Source organism: Peromyscus leucopus, chromosome X (assembly GCF_004664715.2).
Source record: "Peromyscus leucopus breed LL Stock chromosome X, UCI_PerLeu_2.1, whole genome shotgun sequence".
NCBI classification, from domain to species: Eukaryota; Metazoa; Chordata; class Mammalia; order Rodentia; family Cricetidae; genus Peromyscus; species Peromyscus leucopus.
In genome coordinates, this window is record NC_051083.1 from 33296600 (window position 1) to 33315223 (window position 18624).

General features: G+C 38.3%; 1 protein-coding gene across 2 annotated transcripts in view; it reads left to right on the top strand.

Moving 5' to 3' along the window:
- The window catches only part of Ppef1 (protein phosphatase with EF-hand domain 1), a 124933-nt gene that overhangs the window by 22914 nt on the left and 83395 nt on the right, over nt 1–18624 (top strand). For both annotated transcript variants that reach the window (XM_037199093.1, XM_028873261.2), the window contains one exon: nt 1081–1237. In XM_037199093.1, the coding sequence (XP_037054988.1) occupies nt 1192–1237 (46 nt within the window). In that variant the 5' untranslated portion in view covers nt 1081–1191. The remainder of the gene's footprint in view (nt 1–1080; nt 1238–18624) is intronic.

Below are 18624 nucleotides of genomic sequence, written 5' to 3' on the forward strand. Positions count from 1 at the left end.
TACATAATGAAATCAGTTCTGATTAGAAAATCTGGTTATTAAGGCTATTATTGATTACAAATAATTTTATAGTTAAATTTTATTTATTTAATTTTTGGTGCCTGGACTTGAACTTACAGCATCAAGAATGCCACGAACATGCTATACCATTGAGCTATATTTCTAGTTTGGTCGTTTTAATGTTCCCCTTCTTTAGCTGAATTGAAAAATTTTAAAGCTTTTAGTGTAGAAGTAAAAGAAAAAATATAGTTGTTCTCTGTGTTCTTATCAATAAATGTAAATAGGCCATCTGAATGTATCACAAATAGAAGAAATACCCCCCCCCCACAGCAAACAATGGGATGAGATGAGGAGATGCTATGCTCCACAGAGGAACCCTATTGAAAGTCTTCTCTGGTGATTCCAAAAGGACTAATTGGGTGCCCTTCTCTGAAGGGTGTAGTAAGTATGAGGGGAGATGGCAAGGCTTTGGAGCTGCTTCTGCCACATCTGGAAGCTTGTTTAAGGACACACTCAAATTAGGATTTGTAAGTTTTAGGGGAGGTCTTGAGCCTCCTGTTTTGTAAGGAAGGCCCTTCTTGACTGATTCTAAGGAATGTTGCCAAAAACTCACTTTGATTTGATTTTTGGCATAGTTAAATGTGTTGTTTTTGTCTCATAGCCTCCAATTTGAGCTTAAAAGCCTAGATAGATTTAATTACTTTCAGTTTTAAAGCCAAAACAACCGAATTATGTTAGCTCCTCCATATTCCATCCCCTGTATTTTAATTAGAAAATTATACACTCTTGCATTTCAATGTTTCTTTTCATTTTTAGTGCCCAATTTTATACAAAGCTTGAGCTGACCTGAACATGGGAAACTATCATTTTGGTGCAGCAGCAAAAACTATCTGTAGCTATTTTGTGGCTGTTCCTGTGGTTTGAAAAATAAACAAGGATCAGATTATATGTGTTCGCTTTTCCCATCAAGTGATGAACAGCAGTTCGGAAGCATAAAGTGAGTCTTGCTGAGCAGGCCCCTTAGCTACCACGGTGTTAACTGGTGCTTTCTCTCCCTCCCTGCTCTGTCTTCCTCATTAGCATCCATGTACTGAAGGGAATCAGTTGAGCGGCTTCTTGAAGCATAAAGGGCGGGACTTCACACTCAATCTGGAGCCAGTTGAATTTGTAAGCACAATACGATTTAGAGTCATGGGCTGTGGCAGTTCTTCAATAAAAATTAACAACACTGAGAAAGGTGAGTGCTGGGCACAAGCCTGTTTTTTATGAATGAAAAAGAGGGATCAAGCTGGACTCACACTCCTTTCTGTTTCTTGTTTATTATTCCCATGGTTCTCAAGCTGCCCTGTGTGTTTCTGTACTAAAACATCATTATGTGGACTGAAGGTGAAATATTAGGGGAACATGGGAAGCCATCTGTAGAAAGATGCAGCTTTGAGATTATGATATACTATAAAGTATTATTTAAGAGATGTGTTTGATTTCATTTCAGTTAAAATGTTCCACTATAAAGTATCATTTTATAAATCAGTGACAAGGAAGCAGAAAGACAATGGAATTTATATATCTACTTCTTCTATACTCATGTAATAGGCATACTATACCTATATGACATTTAGTGCTGGCATTAATTTAATTGGATTTTATAGCTCAATGATCACATTTTAAAAATATCTGTTCAATGTAGAACTTCATGAGATTTGCCTGATGTTTTAAAAATATTCCAGTGACAATGCCAGATAATTGTTTCCAAAAGAAGTGCATTGCTTCTGCACAGATGACATACCCACTTCTACCTCCATGTAGTTGGAGACTTAAAGGTCTCCTTTGTGTATTCTGTGCAGAGATACTTTCCCAAAGCTACTGGAATCCGGCTGAAACTCACTTGCATGTTTAAGACACCTAGCTTCTGCAAGCAAACTAAAATAACTAGCTGCGACAACTATATAAACACCTTCGTTATCTAAGTTACAGATTCTTTCATTGGTTTTTATTCTATATTTCGGTTCAAAGTTTACCCAGGTTTATGGTAGAGAGTTTAGGATGCAGAGTATTCTATACTAGTTAGTCTAGCATATTTTCTTTGGGGAGTCAATTGTTGTTCTCATCAGCTGAATTGTGCTAGGTCTGTAGGCTAATTTCTGATATTAGGAAGGAATATGACATGTGTATTAACTGTTTGGAATCTAAGTATACCACAAACTAATTCCATGGTAGTAGTTTATTAACACAAACAGAGGAGACTATTACCTTATTTGATTTTACAAAATGAGTGAACAAATAAAGGGTTTTATTATGATACCATTCTATGTACATCATGTACTTTGCCATACTCATATGTATTTTGCTCATATTCACCTTCATATCGCCTTTTCCTGCCTACTCCTTCACAGTTTGTCTGATTTCTTAGGTTAATAAAACACTAAGCTCAGACTGGAGAGCGGGCTCAGTGGTTAAGAATTGCTACTCTAGCAGAGGACCTCGATTTGGTTCCCAGAAGCCATATGGTGGCTCACAACCACCTGAAACTCCAGTTCCAGGGAAAATGATGGTCTCTTCTGGCTTCCACAGGCACTACACACTCATGGTACACATATATACATGCAGGCAAACATTCATATATATAAAATAAAAGTTAGGGGTTGGGGATTTAGCTCAGTGGTAGAATGCTTGCCTAGCAAGCGCAAGGCCCTAGGTTCGGTCCTCAGCTCTGAAATAAATAAATAAATAAATAAATAAATAAATAAATAAATAAATAAATAAATCTTTTTAAAAGATCATATATTTAAGGACCCAGGCCTGTTTCCCAGCACCCACATAGTATCTTTGACATCTGTAACTCCAGTTCTGGGGGACCTAAGTAACTTCAACTTTTAAAATGTTATTTATAAATAGAAATACTAGCTTAGGTTTTGTATTGCTTTTTCTTTTAAGTAATTTATTGAGGTAAAAATTCACATAACATGAAATTAGCAGTCATAAAGTAAACAACTCAGTGGCATTTAGTGTATTTATAATATTGTATAACCGCCACTCTTGTCTCATTCCAAAATGTTTCCATGACTCCAAGGTAAAACCCCAATAGTTTTTGTCTATTTCCATCTCCTTCCAATGTATAACAACAGTCAATTTGTGATCTGTCTCTATGGATTTATCTATTCCAGATGTTTGATTGCAATGGAACCATATACTATGTGGCCTTTTGTGTTTGACTTCATTCTTGTTGTAGCATCTATCAGTATTTCACTCCTTTTTATTGTTGAATAATACTTCACTGTGAGAACAGACCATGTTGTGTTTACCCCATTTATTAATTAGCAGATACTAGGTTATAAATTGTTTATGCTTTACTCCCTTTTTGCTTTTATGAACAATGCTTCTATGAACAGTCATATATAGGTTACTGTGTAAACACAGGATTTCAGTTTTCTTAGGCATATACCAATGAGTAAAATTGCTGGGTTAAAATGCTTAACATTTTGAGAAACTTCCAAACTATTTCCTCAAGTGATTACACCATTCTGTGTTCCTACTAGCAATATGTTAGTGCTACAAATTTTCCACATATTTGGCTCCATTTTTATTGTATTTAAAAAAAATAATAACCATACTAATGGGTATCAGGAGGCATCTCATTGTGCTTTTTATTTGTACTTGCCTAATGACTAATGATTTGGGGCTTCTTTTCATGTGTTTATTGACCATTTGTACCAGTCTCGTTAGATAAGTGTCTATTAAGATAATTCACACTCCCAATTTTTTGAGACAGGATGTCCCTAGGGAGCCCATGAAGCTGTAACTTGCTATGGAATATAGATACCCTCTGTTGCTGCCTCCTTAGTACTGGAATCATAGGCATGTGCTGCCATGTCCAAACACACACTTTAAGAATTGTTATTTTTATACTATTTTATTGTAAGAGTTATTTATGAATACTATATACAAAGTTATTATCAAATATATAATTTGGAAAGCAGTTATGTTTATCAGTATTCACCCACCTATCACTCAAATATATAATTTGTAAGTATTTTTTCTCACTCAATAACTTGTCTTCAAATATTTTTTTGTTATTATTTTTGAGGTGGTCTCCTCTAGTTCAGGCTGGCCTTGAACTCATAATGTAGCTGAGGATAACCTTGAACTCCTGATCTACCTGCCTCTACTTTCCAAGTGTGTACCACCATATCTGGTTTAAGGCATGGTCCAGACTGGTCTTTAAATACTAAACTTTGTGCCTTGTATTTTTTAGCACTTGCCTACTAGCATGATCCCTTTTTCGATTTTCCTTCCTTCCTTCCTTCCTTCCTTCCTTCCTTCCTTCCTTCCTTCCTTCCTTCCTTCCTTCCTTCCTTTCTTCCTTCTCCTCCTTCTCTTCCTCTTCCTTCTTCTTCTTCCTTCTCCTCCTCCTCTTCTGCTTCTGCTGCTTCTTCCACATCCTTCTCCTCTTCCCCCTACTCTTCCTCCTCTTCTTTTGAATTGGGAAATAACAGTCTTTTGCTTCATTTAGTTTGTGAACCAACATGCTTAGTGAGGATTACTTACTGGAGCACAGGTGAGGGACAGTTACAGAAGCCTGGACCATTTATCAGGGGCTATACTGCTGAAGAACCTCTCTCCTGCAACTGGTAACTGCCTATAGATCTCAGGGAGGGCCTGGAACTCGTGAACTCTTCCTCTTCAAATTCTTACTGTGCAGTTAAAATGTAACAGCAAAGAGCAGCACATGGTTTCTAGCTGCCATCTAATTTAACTGTCATCCTTGTGAGTTTAGTGGTGTCACCCTGGAGACCCAGGGTTATATTCCCTGGCAGGGAGGGAGGTAGGTGTGTGTGTGTGTGTGTGTGTGTGTGTGTGTGTGTGTGTGTGTGTGAGAGAGAGAGAGAGAGAGAGAGAGAGAGAGAGAGAGAGAGAGACAGACAGACAGACAGACAGACAGAGAGACAGAGAGACAAAGAGAGACACACAGACACATAGAGACAGAGAAAGAATCCATTTTTTTCCTGAAGGGAATCTTTGAAATCTTTTAGATTTCAATATAAGTTTAATACCAGAAAGTAATTCCAAATGAATTGTTATGAATTAAATAACTAAGTAGAATAAAGGCTCCATTTCCAAAGCCCCACACTTGATGGTTGGTGAACCCACCTCCTCCTCTAAGGCATATGATGGGCTGGGGCTGAAGACACTCTACATCTGAATCCTGAGGTCAGTTCTGTTACCATGTAGGGTCTTGATCAAGTTCATCTTCTCTGCCAATTAAGAAATTAAAAGGCAGGGAAAATCTCAAGCTCAATAGGTAGCAATGGGGGGAATTTTCAAACACAGCAGTCTGCTAAAGAAATCTGCTAAAGAAAGGCCTTTATTAGGGGTGAGGAATGTGTGCCTGCAGCAAGCACACAGCGAGAAAGACCCTCTGCAAAGCAGAGGGGATTTTTAACTTTCTTTATAGTGTTCTTTGCAGTGAAAAAGTTTTTAATTTTGACAAAGTCTAGCTTATTTTTAATTTTTGGTTTCTTTTGCTTTTGATGTCACCTATAATAATTGTTGCCAAATATAAGAAGATTTATGCTCGTGTTTAACCCATAAGGTCTTTGTAGTTTTAGTTCTTACATTTAGATTTTTTGATCCATTTTGAGTTATTTTCACATATATGAGGTATGGGTATAAATACATCCCTTGTATGTGGATATCTGGTTCTCCCAATACCATTTGTTGAAAAGACTACTTTTTAAAATTGTTATGACACTCTCACAAAATGAATTAATTGGAGGACTGGGGCGTGTAGCTCAGTGGTAGACTGTTAGCCTAGTGTGTGTGAAAGTCCTGGGTTGTGTATTCAGCACTATAAAAAATATGGGACTTCAGATGTAGCTCAGTTGGTAGAGTACCTGTGTAGCATGCACAAGGTCTTGTTTTTGATCTATAGCATGCTATAAACCAGGCAGAGAGCACACACCCATAATCCCAGCACTTAGGAGACAGATACTGGAGGATCAAGGTCTTCCTTGGCTACCTTGCAATTTTGAGGCCAGCTTGTTTTATATGAAAGCTGCCACTTAGAATTTGTTTCTCTTTTACAAGGTTACTGTAGGTATTTTGGGTCTTTTGCATTTTCATAAGGATTTTATAGTTAATTTGTCAATATATTTTAAAAATCCATATGAAATGTTTCAGGGGGATTATACTGAATATGTCTGGGAATATTGCCAGTATAACAACTGAAACATGAAATCTATGAACATAGTATGTCTTCCCATTTATTTAGTTTTGGGTGCTACTATAAATAACATCAGTGGTACATGCCTTTAATCCCAGCACTCAGGAGGCAGAGCCAGGCGGAGCTCTGTGATTTTGAGGCCAGCCTAGTCTACAGAGCAAGATCCAGGACAGGCACCAAAACTACACAGAGAAACCCTGTCCCCAAAAACAAAACAAAAACAAAAACAAAAAAAGATTATTTTCTTAACTTTTTAAAAATATTCATGCCAAGTTTTTATAAAATAACTGATTATTTTTTCAAGACAGGGTTTCACTGTGTGGCCATGGCTGTCCTGGAACTAGCTGTATAGACCAGGCTGGAGTGAGTGCTGGGATTAAAGGTGTACGCCACGGCCACCTGACTAATAACTAAATTTTATATCCCCCAAAGTTTTTCTAACTTGAGTTATTAGTATGAAGAGCTAGTTATTTAGGGATTTTTATTTATGTCCTTTCATGTGAAAATAGGGTTAGTTTTACTTTCTTCCAATGCTTTTCATATTACATTATTGCTTAATTATTCTAGCCAGATACTTTGTTTAAATATTGAACAGAAACAAGAGGGTAAGTTTCCTTGTATTGTCTAGTCTTCATTGTCAACCTGACTGGATGTAGAATCACTTAGTAGATTGAGCATACTTCTGTGTTTGTCTTTGAGGGCATTTCAAAATGGATTAACTGATGGGAGAAGACCCACTTTGAATGTGGGCAGCATAATCCCATGGGTTGGAGATTTGATAGAATACATTATTTTATTTTAATTAATTTTTCATGCAATATAGTTTGATCATGATTCCCCTCCCCCAACTCTTCCCAGATCCTCCTCACCTACATATCCATACCCACCCATCTTTACGTGCTGGCTTGTGCTCTCTCTTGCTCTCTCTTTCTCTCTCATTATTCTTATAGGCCCATCTTTATATGTTACTTGGTCTTTTACACTTGCAGCTTTTAATATTCTTTCTTCTGTACATTTAGTGTTTTGATTATTATGTGCTGTGGAGAATGCCATTTCTGATGCAGTCTATTTGGTGTTCTTTTTTTTTTGCATACAAACTGTATGGCCATGGCAGGCTTCTTGCTAACTGTTCTTATAGCTTAAATTAATCCATTTCCATAAATCTATACCTTGCCACATGGCTGGTGGCTTACCGGCATCTTCACATGCTGCTGGTCATGGCAGTGGCTGCAGTGTCTCTCTGCGTCAGCCTTCCACTTCCCAGAATTCTCCTCTCTCCTTGTCCCACCTACTTCCTGCCTGGCCACTGGCCAACCAGTGTTTTATTTATTGACCAATCAGAGCAATTTGACATACAGACCGTCCCACAGCACTTCCCCTTTCTTTTTTTTTTTTAAAAGGAAGGTTTTAACTTTTACACATCTCCAAAGTCAGCTTGGTATATTTGGGAATTTGGGCGTAGCTTCTCTTACTACTTCCTGCTGGAGGGGGGCGCTGTATCTTATGGGGACACAAAGAAAATTTTAGGATCATGGAGTAGTCCGTGAGACTGTATCGTCTGAGCCAGTTGCCTTGAAACGATTTTGGATGTTGGATCATCTGGGCCATGGTGTCATCGGAGACCTTTCAGGTGGTCTTGGCTGGTCAAACTTGATGTATCTTAATCTGGAACAAATCCATAGCCTCTGGCTTTCTGTGGAAACAAAAGCAGAGCCTCCTTTCCAAAGCAACATATCCTTACATCCAAATTTTGAAGTTAAGGTACCTTTAAAATACACATTTTGGCATAACTCAACAGCTTTTGCAATCAAATGTTTCTCTTCAGTTACGAATATCAAAGAGAACATAATCCAGATTCTGTGTGGTAGCCATCTTTATGTGGCTTATTTTTTATATTAGCTTGAGCCTATTGCTTTTAATTGAGGCCTATTGCAGCCTTTTAAGCCTGAAATGGCACTGTGGCTGCTGACTCTGCCCATTTCAGCTTCCCAACATGGCGGTGATACGTTTTCCGCCAGCTCTGGGAGCCATCAATTTTCAGAAATAGTGGGTCTATGCTTCTTATCAAAGCAGCGTGTAGCCCAGAAACCTCTTTTTGTTTTGTACTAGCAAAAGCTAAATCCACCATGCAGCTTAATGTGCCACTTGCAGAGGCCTCATTCCCGCCATACTGCAGGTCAAGCACACACGCCAGGAACCTGTCAGTAACTCAAACCGGCAGCTGCTGCTCATTTGAGAGAGACAATTAGGAAGCTGTTTTTAGCTCCGTTTTAGAATCTTTTCTCAGGTTTTAGGTAGAAACTTTTGCCAACACGTTGGGCGCCATTTGTAGCTTGAGTTTTTCTGCCTTGCCCACAGTCAGGACAAATCTTTGTCACCCGCCAATCCCACAGCCGCTCAGACCCAACCAAGTAAACACAGAGACTTATATTGCATACAAACTGTATGGCCGTGGCAGGCTTCTTGCTAACTGTTCTTATAGCTTAAATTAATCCATTTCCATAAATCTATACCTTGCCACATGGCTGGTGGCTTACCGGCATCTTCACATGCTGCTGGTCATGGCAGTGGCTGCAGTGTCTCTCTGTGTCCCTATTTGGTGTTCTATAAACTTTTTGTACCTTTATAGGCATCTCCTTTTTTATTTAATTTTTTTTCATTTTACATACCAACCACAGTTCCTCCTCTCTTCTCTCCTGCTGCTCTCCCTCCCATCCTCCCCACTGCACCCCCCCAACTCCTCAGAGAGGGCAAGGCCTCCCATGGAGAGTCAACAAAGTCAGCAGTCAAGTTGAGAGAGGCCCAAGCCCCTCCCCCCTGCATCAAGGCTGAGCAAGGAAAGCCACCATAGAGAATGGGCTCCAAAAAGCCAGTTCACACACCAGGGATAAATCCTGGTCCCACTGCCAGGGGCCCCACAAGCAGACCAAGCCATACAACTGTCACCCACATGCAGAGGGCCTAGTTCTTTCCCCTGCAGGTTCCCCAGCCATCAGTCCAGAGTCCATGTGCTCCCACTAGCACAGGTCAGCTGTCTCTGGGTTTCCCCATCATGATCTTGACCCCCCACTCCTGCTCATATAATCCCTCCTCCATCTCTGGACTCCAGGTGCTCAGTCCAATGCTTGGCTATGGATCTCTGCATCTGCTTCCATTGGATGAAGGTTCTATGATGACAGTTAGGGTATTCACCAATCTGATTACAGGGGAAGACCAGTTCAGGCACCCTCTCCACTATTGCTTGGAGTCTTATCTGAGATCATCTTTGTGGATTCCTGGGAATTTCCCTAGTACCAGGTTTCTCCCTAACTCCATAATGGCTCCCTCTATCAAGGTATCTCTTTCATTGCTCTCCCTCACTGTTCCTCCCCCAACTCCACCATCTCAATCCCTCATGTTCTCATCCCTCATCCCATCCTCTTCCCCCCTCCCAGTTTACCCAAGAGATCGTATCTATTTCCCCCTCCCAGGGTGACTCATGCATGTTTCTCTTAGGGTCTTCCTTGTTACCTAGTTTCTCTGGGGTTCTAGATTGTAGCCTGGTTATCCTTTGCTTTTTGCATGTAATATCTACACATGAGTGAGTACATACCATGTTTGTCTTTCTGGGTCTAGATTACCTCATTCAGGATGAATTTTTTCTGATTCTATCCACTTGCCTGCAAATTTCATGATTTCCTTGTTTTTTTGTTTTTGTTGTTGTTTTGTTTATGTGTTTTTTTTTAACACTGAGTAAATACTCCATTGTGAAAATGTACCACATTTTCTTTATCAATTCTTTGGTTGATGGGCATCTAGGTTGTTTCCAGGTTCTAGCTATTATGAATAATGCTGCTATGAACATAGTTGAGCAAGTATCCTTGTGGTATGATTAAGCACCCTTTGGGTATATGCCCAAGAGTGGTGTTGCTAGGTCTTAAGGTAGATTGATTCCCAATTTTCTGATAAACTGCCATATTGATTTCCAAAGTGGCTGTACAAGTTTGCACTCCCATCAGCAATGATGGAATGTTCCCCTTGCTCCACATCCTCTCCAACATAAGCTGTTATCAGTGTTTTTGATCTTAGCCATTCTGACAGGTATAAGATGGTATCTCAGAGTTGTTTTGATTTGCATTTCCCTGATGGCTAAGGATGTTGAACAGTTCCTTAAATGTCTTTTGACCATTTGAGATTATTCTGCTGAGAATTCTCTGTTTAGATTCATACCCCATTTTTAAATGGATTTTTTTGTATTTTGATGTCCAGTTTCTTGAGTTCTTTTTATATTTTGGAGATCAGCCCTCTGTCAGATGTGGGGTTGGTGAAGATCTTTTCCCATTCTGTAGGCTGCCGTTTTGTCTTATTTACCACGTCCTTTGCCTTACAGAAGCTTCTCAGTTTTAGGAAGTCCTATTTATTAATTGTTGATCTCAGTGTCTGTGCTGCTGGTGTTATATTTAGGAAGTGATCTCCTGTGCCAATGCATTCAAAGTTACTTTGCACTTACGTTCAGTGTAACTGGATTTATGTTGAGGTCTTTGACCTACTTGGCTTGAGTTTTGTGAATTGTGATAGATATGGATCTATTTGCATTCTTCTACATGTGGACATCCAGTTATGCCAGCACCATTTGCTGAAGATGCTTACTTTTTCCCTTTGTACAATTTTGGCTTCTTTGTCAAAAATCAGGTATTCATAGATATGTGGATTAATGTCAGGGTCTTCAATTTGATTCCACTGATGCATTTGTTGGTTTTTATGCCAATACCAAGCTGTTTTTATTACTATAGCTCTATAGTAGAGCTTGAAGTCAGGGATGGTGATGCCTCCAGAGGTTGCTTTATTATACAGGGTTGCTTTAGCTATCTTGGGTTGTTTGTTTTTCCTTTTGAAGTTGAGTATTTTTCTTTTGAGGTCTGTGAAGAATTGTGTTGGGATTTTGATGAGGATTGCATTGAATCTGTAGACTGCTTTTGGTAAGATTGCCATTTTTACTATGTTCATCCTACCTATCCAAGAGCATTGGAGATCTTTCCATTTTCTGATATCTTCTTAATTTCTTTCTTCAAAGACTTAAAGTTCTTGTCATATAGGTCTTTCACTTGTTTGGTTAGAGTTACCCCAAGATATTTTATGTTATTTTTGGCTATTGTAAAGGGTGATGTTTCTCTGATTTCTTTCTCAGCCCATTTATCATTTGTATATAAAGGGCTAATTTTTTTTTTTTTTTTTTTTTTTTTTTTTTTTTTTTTTTTTTTTTTTAGTTAATCTTGTATCCCGCCACATTACTGAAGGTGTTTATCAGCTGTAGGAGTTCCCTGGTAGAAGTTTTTGGTATACTTATGTATACTATCTTATCATCTGCAAATAGTGAAGGTTTAACTTCTTCCTTTCCAATTTGTATCCCCTTGATGGCCTTTTGTTGTTTTATTGCTCTAGCATGAACTTCAAGTACTATATTGAATAAGTATGGGGAGAGTGGACAGCCTTGTCTTGTTCCTGGTTTTAGTGGAATCGCTTTGAGTTTCTTTCCGTTTAATTTGATAGTGGCTGTTGGCTTGCTGTAAATTGCCATTATTATGTTTAGGTATGTTCCTTGTATCCCTGCTCTCTCCAAGACCTTTATCATGAAGGGGTGTTGGATTTTGTCAAAGGTTTTTTTTTCAGCATCTAATGAGATGATCATGTGTTTTATTTTCTTTCATTTTGTTTATATGGTGTATTACATTAACAGAATTTCATATGTTGAACCATCCCTGCATCTCTGGTACAAAGCCTCCTTGGTCATGGTGGATGCTTTTTTGATGTGTTCTTGGATTCAGTTTGCCAGTATTTTATTGAGTACTTTTGCATCAATGTTCATGAGGGAGATTGGTCTGTAATTCTTTCTTTGTTGCATCTTTATGTGGTTTGGGTATCAGGGTAACTGTAGCCTCATAAAAATAATTTGGTAATGTTCCTTCTGTTTTTATTGTGTGGAACAATTTAAAGAGTATTGGTATTAGCTCTTCTTTGAAAATCTGGTAGAATTCTGTGCTGAAACCTGGGCTTTTTTTGGTTGGGAGACTTTTAATGACTGTTTCTACTTCCTTAGGAGTTATTGGTATATTTAAATAGTTTATCTGGTCTTGATTTAACTTTGATATGTGGTACCTATCCAGAAAATTGTCCATTTCCTTTGAGATTGTCCAATTTTGTGGAATATAGGTTTTTGAAGTATGACCTAATGATTCTCTGGATTTCCTCAGTATCTGTTGTTATGTCCCCCTTTTCATTTCTGATTTTGTGAATTTGGATATTCTCTCTCTGCCTTTTGGTTGGTTTGGATAATGGTTTGTCTATCTTGTTGATTTTCTCAAAGAACCAACTCTTTGTTTCATTTATTCTTTGTATTGTTCCCTTTGTTTCTATTTTATTGGTTTTCAGCCCCACTTTGATAATTGCCTGGCATCTATTCCTCCTGGGTGACTTTGCTTCTTTTTGTTCTAGAGCTTTGAGGTATGCTGTTAGTGCTAGTGTGAGATTTCTCCAAATTCTTTATGTGATCACTTAGTGCTACCAACTTTCCTCTTAGCACTGCTTTCATAGTGTCCCACAGGTTTGGGTATGCTGTGCATTCATTTTCATTGAATTCTAGGAAGTCTTTAATTTCTTTATTTCTTCCTTGACCCACTGGTGATTCATTTGGGTGTTGTTCAGTTTCCATGTGTTTGTAGGATTTCTGTAATTTGTATTGTTGCTGAATCCTAACTTTAACCCATGGTGATCCAATAAGATACAGGGGCTAACTCCAATTGTTTTGTATCTGTTGAGATTTGCTTTGTGCCTGAGTATGTGGTCTATTTTAGAAAAGGTTACATGAGGTGCTGAGAAGAAGGTATATTCTTTTGTGTTTGGGTGAAATGTTCTATAGATGTCTGTTATATCCATTTGAGTTATAACAACTGTTAGTTCCCTTATTTCCCTGTAAAGTTTCTGTCTGGCCGACCTGTCCATTGGTGATAGTGGGGTGTTGAAGTCTCCTACTATTAGTGTGTGGGGTTTGATGTGTGATTTTTAACTTTATTAATGTCTCTTTTACAAATGTGGGTGCCCCTGTATTTGGGGCATAAATGTTTAGAATTGAGTCTTCAACTTGATGGATTTGACCTGTGATGAATATGAAATGTCCTTCTCCATTTCTTTTGATTAATTTTAGTTTGAAGTCTTTTTGTTAGTAAGATAGCTACATCAGCTTGTTTCTTAGGTCCATTTGATTGGAAACTCTTTTCCCAACCTTTTACTCTGAGGTAGTGTCTGTCTTTGAAATTCAGGTGTGTTTTTTTTATGCAGTAGAAGGATTGATCCTGTTTTTGTACCCATCCTATTAGCCTGTGTCTTTTTATAGGTAAATTGAGTCCATTGATATTAAGAAATATTAATGACCAGTGACTGTTAATTCCTGTTATTTTTTGGTTTTGTTGGTGGTAGTGTGTGTGTTTCCCTTCTTTTGGATTTGCTGGTGTGAGATTATCTATTGCCTGTGTTTTCATGGGTGCAGCTAACTTCCTCGAGTTGGAGTTTTCCTTCTAGTACTTTTTGTAGTGCTGAATTTGTGAATATGTATTGTTTAAATCTGGTTTTATCGTGGACTATCTTGTTTTCTCTGTCTATGGTGATTGAAAGTTTTGCTGGGTATAGTAGTCTTGGCTGGTATCTGTGGCCTCTTAGTGTCTGCGTCTGCAAAATGTCTGTCCAGGACCTTCTGGCTTTCAGAGTTTCCATTGAGAAGTCAGGTGTGATTCTCATAGGTCTACCTTTACATGTTACTTGGCTTTTTTTCCTTTTCTGCTCTTAATATTCTTTCTTTATTCTGTATGTTTTGGTTTTGATTATTATGTGGCATGGGGACTTTTTTTTTGGGGGGGTCCAGTCTATTTGGTGTTCCATAAGCTTCTTGTACCTTCATAGGCATGCCCTTCTTTAGATTGGGAAAGATTTTTGTTTTTTAATTTTGTCAAATATATTTTCTCTGCCTTTGAGCTGGAATTCTTCTCCTTCTTCTATCCCTATTATTCTTAGGTTTGGTCTTTTCATGGTGTCCCAGGTTTCCTGGATGTTTTGTGTTAGGAATATTTTGTATTTAACATTTTCTTTGACCAATGAATCTATTTCCTCTATTGTATCTTCAACACCTGAGATTCTCTTTTCCATCTCTTGTATTTTGTTGGTTATGCTTGCTTCTGTAGTTCCTGTTTGTTTACCAAGATTTACTGTTCCAGAATTCCCTCAGTTTGTGTTTTCTTTATTGTCTCTACTTCAGTTTTCAAGTCTTGAACTGTTTTTTTCACCTGTTTGATTGTTTTTTTCTTGGCTTTCTTGGCTTTTTTGAAGGGATTTTTTCTTTCTTCCATTTTTTTGTTTGCATTTTCCTCCATTTCTTAAAGAGAATTTTTCATTTCCTCTTTAAAGACCTCTATCGTCTTCTTAAAGTTATTTTTAAGGTCATTTTCTTCTGCTTCACCTGCATTGGTATGCTCGGGTCTTGCTGTTGTAGGGTCACTAGGTTCTGGTGATAAGATATGATATGATATGGTGACGCCATATTGCTATTTATGTTGTTGAATGTATTCTTACACTGCCATCTACCATCTGGGTTGGGGTAGTTATAGGTACAGGTGTTGATTCTTTCTCCAATTGGTGGAGGTGGTGCCTGTACCTCTGGGGGGCTGCTCTTCCTCCAATCAGTGCAGGTGGAGCCTGTGTATCCAGGCGGCCTCTGAAGCCATGGGGGATGGTTGTGTGTGTGTGGGGGGAGGATGATGGGTCCCACGTGTTTGGGGGTTGGGGTGGGACTTGTAGTTACAGGGTCCACTGGGTGGCAGGGGTGGTGGAGTGGCCTGACTGCAGGAGTCTTACCTGCTGACTGGCTGCTGGGGGCTGTGATGGGTGGGCAGGCATCTCCTTCTTTAGGTTAGGAAAATTTTTTTCTTCTATGATTTTGTTGAAAATATTTTTTGTGCCTTTAACCTGGTTTTGTTCTTCTTCTATACCTATAATTCATAGATTTGGTCTTTTCATAGTGTCCTAGATTTCCTGGAACTTTTGTGCCTGTATTTTTTTTTTAAGATTTAGTATTTTCTTTGGCTGAGCTATCTTTCTTCTACCTTGTCTTCAAGTCTTATAATCTATTGATGAGGCTTACCTCTGAGGTTTTTGTTTGACTGTCTAAATTCTTCATTTCCAGTTGTATTTTTCTGTTTGAGTTTTCTTTAGGGATTCTATTTCTTTGTAAAATTCTGCCTTCATGGCTTGAATTGTTTTCATTGTTCTATTCAATTCTTATGTTTTCGTGAAGGCATTTATTCATATGCTCTTTAATGTCCTTGAATATATTCCCAATTGCTATTTTTAAGTCTTTGTCTTGTGCTTCAGCTAAATTGCTTTTCTCAAGGCCTACTGCATAATGTTACTGGCTTCTGTAAGAAGCATATTGGCTTGACTGTTTATGTTTGTGTTTTGTGCCAGGATCTAGGCATCTGGAGTTATGATGTTTGAGGTGTTCCTTGGTGTAGATATCTGGTCTTGTCATTGTTGGGTGGGTGTTCTGTTCTCTGGTTGCTGTTGCCCACGCTGGATCTTAGCCAAGTATTTTAGATTACTTCCACCACTAGGTGATTAGATATGAAATTACTGTGTCAAGGGATAGGGATAATTTGAAAGCTCTGGATAGAAAATAATACCTTTTAGGGCTGTGGGCTTCCTGGTAGAATGTTTCTCAGGATCAGTGGATAACACAAAGGAATGGAGATGGGCTGGAAGGGAAGACTGAGCTGGTATGAAGGAAAAATCTAGGGAAACCCTGGGTCTGTGCCAAAATGTGATTCTCCAGGGTATGGAGGTGGTGTGGGAGGAGGGCTCTGGACTAAGAGAAAGTCTGGAAAAGGGATAAATTTTAATACTTGCACTGAATTTCAATGCTTAAATAATAATTTAATACATAAAATACTCTGAGCAAAGTAGCTTAAGGGAGAAAAGATTTGTTTGGGCTCCCAGTTCCAGGTTACCATCCATCATGGTGGGGAAGTCATAGAGACAGGAGCTTGAGGCCGCTGCTCAGGTTGTATCTTCAGACAAGCAGCAGAGTGAGCTGAATGCCTGGTGCAGTTCATCTCCTCTTTTCCGTTTGTACAGAGCAAGATCCCTTGCCCAGATTTAAGGTAGATATTCCTGTTTCAATTAAAGTAATCAAGATAATTCCCCATAGGCCTATCCAGAGGCCCATTTTCCAGGTGATTCTAGATTCTGTCAAGATGACCACACTAACCACCACAGGGCTATTTACTTATAATTCTTTTTATTCTTTCATTATCTCCTGTTCAATGTGTTACTCAAAGTTTATTATGACTTCATATAATAACTATCTGAAATGCTAATACAATGCTGTTTACCCTCATTTATCCATAGATGAACATTTTATTTAAAAAAAAGATTTTTTTCATCTGTGATGTGTGTGTGCACATGTGCGTGTGCCTGTTTGTAGAGGCCAGAGATTGATTTTCTGTGTCTTCTTTGGTCACTTTTAACCGTAGGTTTTGATAGAAGATCACTCAGTTAACTTGTAGCTCACCAATTCAGAGATCCTTCTGTCTCCACCTCCTGAACAGGAGATGTTACAGACTCTGTCTCCATACTTATCTTTATGTGTAAGTGCTGGGGATCCAAATTCAATCCTTCTGCTTGGGGAGCAAACACTTTACCTATTGAACCAGCACCCTGTCCCCATAAATGTTCACATTTTTAGAAATGTTGGAAGATATAAAAGCAAATAGAACTAAGACTCATCATTCTACTCGCCATAGATTAAGAACTCCAGATATTTTCTTGAGGTATTTTAATCATCCTAAATATTAGTTTTTTGAAGCCTTGCTTGCAACTCAAAATATTGCTATATATAAATATTTCTCAATTTTTATAAGTGTTTTGTAGACAACATTTTCTCCATTGATAAATATATCATTTCAGAGATAAATTATACATATTGAAGTATTTTTCTAATATTGCAGTTTTATGCTAAATAACACTTGGAAGAATTTCTTCATGCAAAGCTGTTTATTTTAGATTACTTCTACAATCAAGTGATTAGATATGAAATTACTGTGTCAAAGGCTAGGGATAATTTGAAAGCTCTTGATAGAAAATAATAGTTTTTAGTTCCTGAGTATTCTAGAAAGTGTTCACCATATTGCACATGCATTTTATTTACCCATTTTTTTTTTTTACTCCTTATAGTAAACCTGAACATATTTTAATTTTCCTTTCTTTTGGGACAGTGTCTTACTATGTAGGCTAGGCTGGCCTCACATCTGTGTTAATCGTGCTCCCTCAGCCTACCAGAGTGTTGTGAGTTACGCAAGAGCCAGCAAGCCCTGCTCTTGAGTGAAGTTTCCTCATTCCTCTTCGTATAGTTGAAGCAGCTGATGGCAGCTACTTGTCAAAATTGCACAGCTTTCAACTATGAGAGTTGGGATTGGAGCTCATGCATTTCTGCTACAACGTGGTTTTGCTGCCAGCCATTCCCACCCTCCTATGCCTCCTACAGTTGCTCCTTTCAGAAATTATCTTTTCATGTCATTTTGTTTTCTTGTGACAGAGTCTCGTGTATTCTAGGTTGCTCTCAAACTCACTATATAGCTGAAGATGACTTTGAACTCCTTTTGATCCTTCTGTCTCTTCCTCCGGAGTGTTGGGATTACAGACATGTACCACTAAATCGGGTTTACTTGGCGCTGAGGATCAAACTCAGGGCTTTGTACATTCTAGGTATGTGCTCTACCAACCAAGCCACATCTCCAGCCCTAAAATTAGCTTTCATTAAGTTTACTTATATAAAAAATACCTTCTGTTTCTGTGGTGCTTACTTATAGGCCAGGCCCTTTTATGTATATTTGGTATGAAGGTTTATTCTTGTCAGAATGGAAACTGAGGTTTTGAGAGGGAAACTGATTTGCTCAATAATTGTCACGGTCATGGCCAACTTAATACTTATTTTTTTGGGTCTGACTGCTTAAGTGTTTGTTTTGTTTTATGTGTAATCACCCAACTCCATCACAGTACTCTGGCTGTGGTGTATTGTGGCAATTTTGAGGAAGAATAGTCTGTGTAGAGTTCTAGCACAGGCTCGGAAGCTATGCAAACAACAACAACAGCAAAACCCTGTCTTGAAAAACCAAAAAAAAAAAAAAAAAAAATGAAAATCAAGGCCATTTTCTTCATGTGGGTTAGGCACCATCTATAAACATAAATAGCATCTAGACTTGTACTATTGCTATGATTGTTACTATTTTGCTTCTTTTGTGATATGTAATAGATAAGAGAATACAAGTCATAGCTATTGTTCATTGAATACTTACTGCATTCATTCATTTTTATTAAAACTCTTA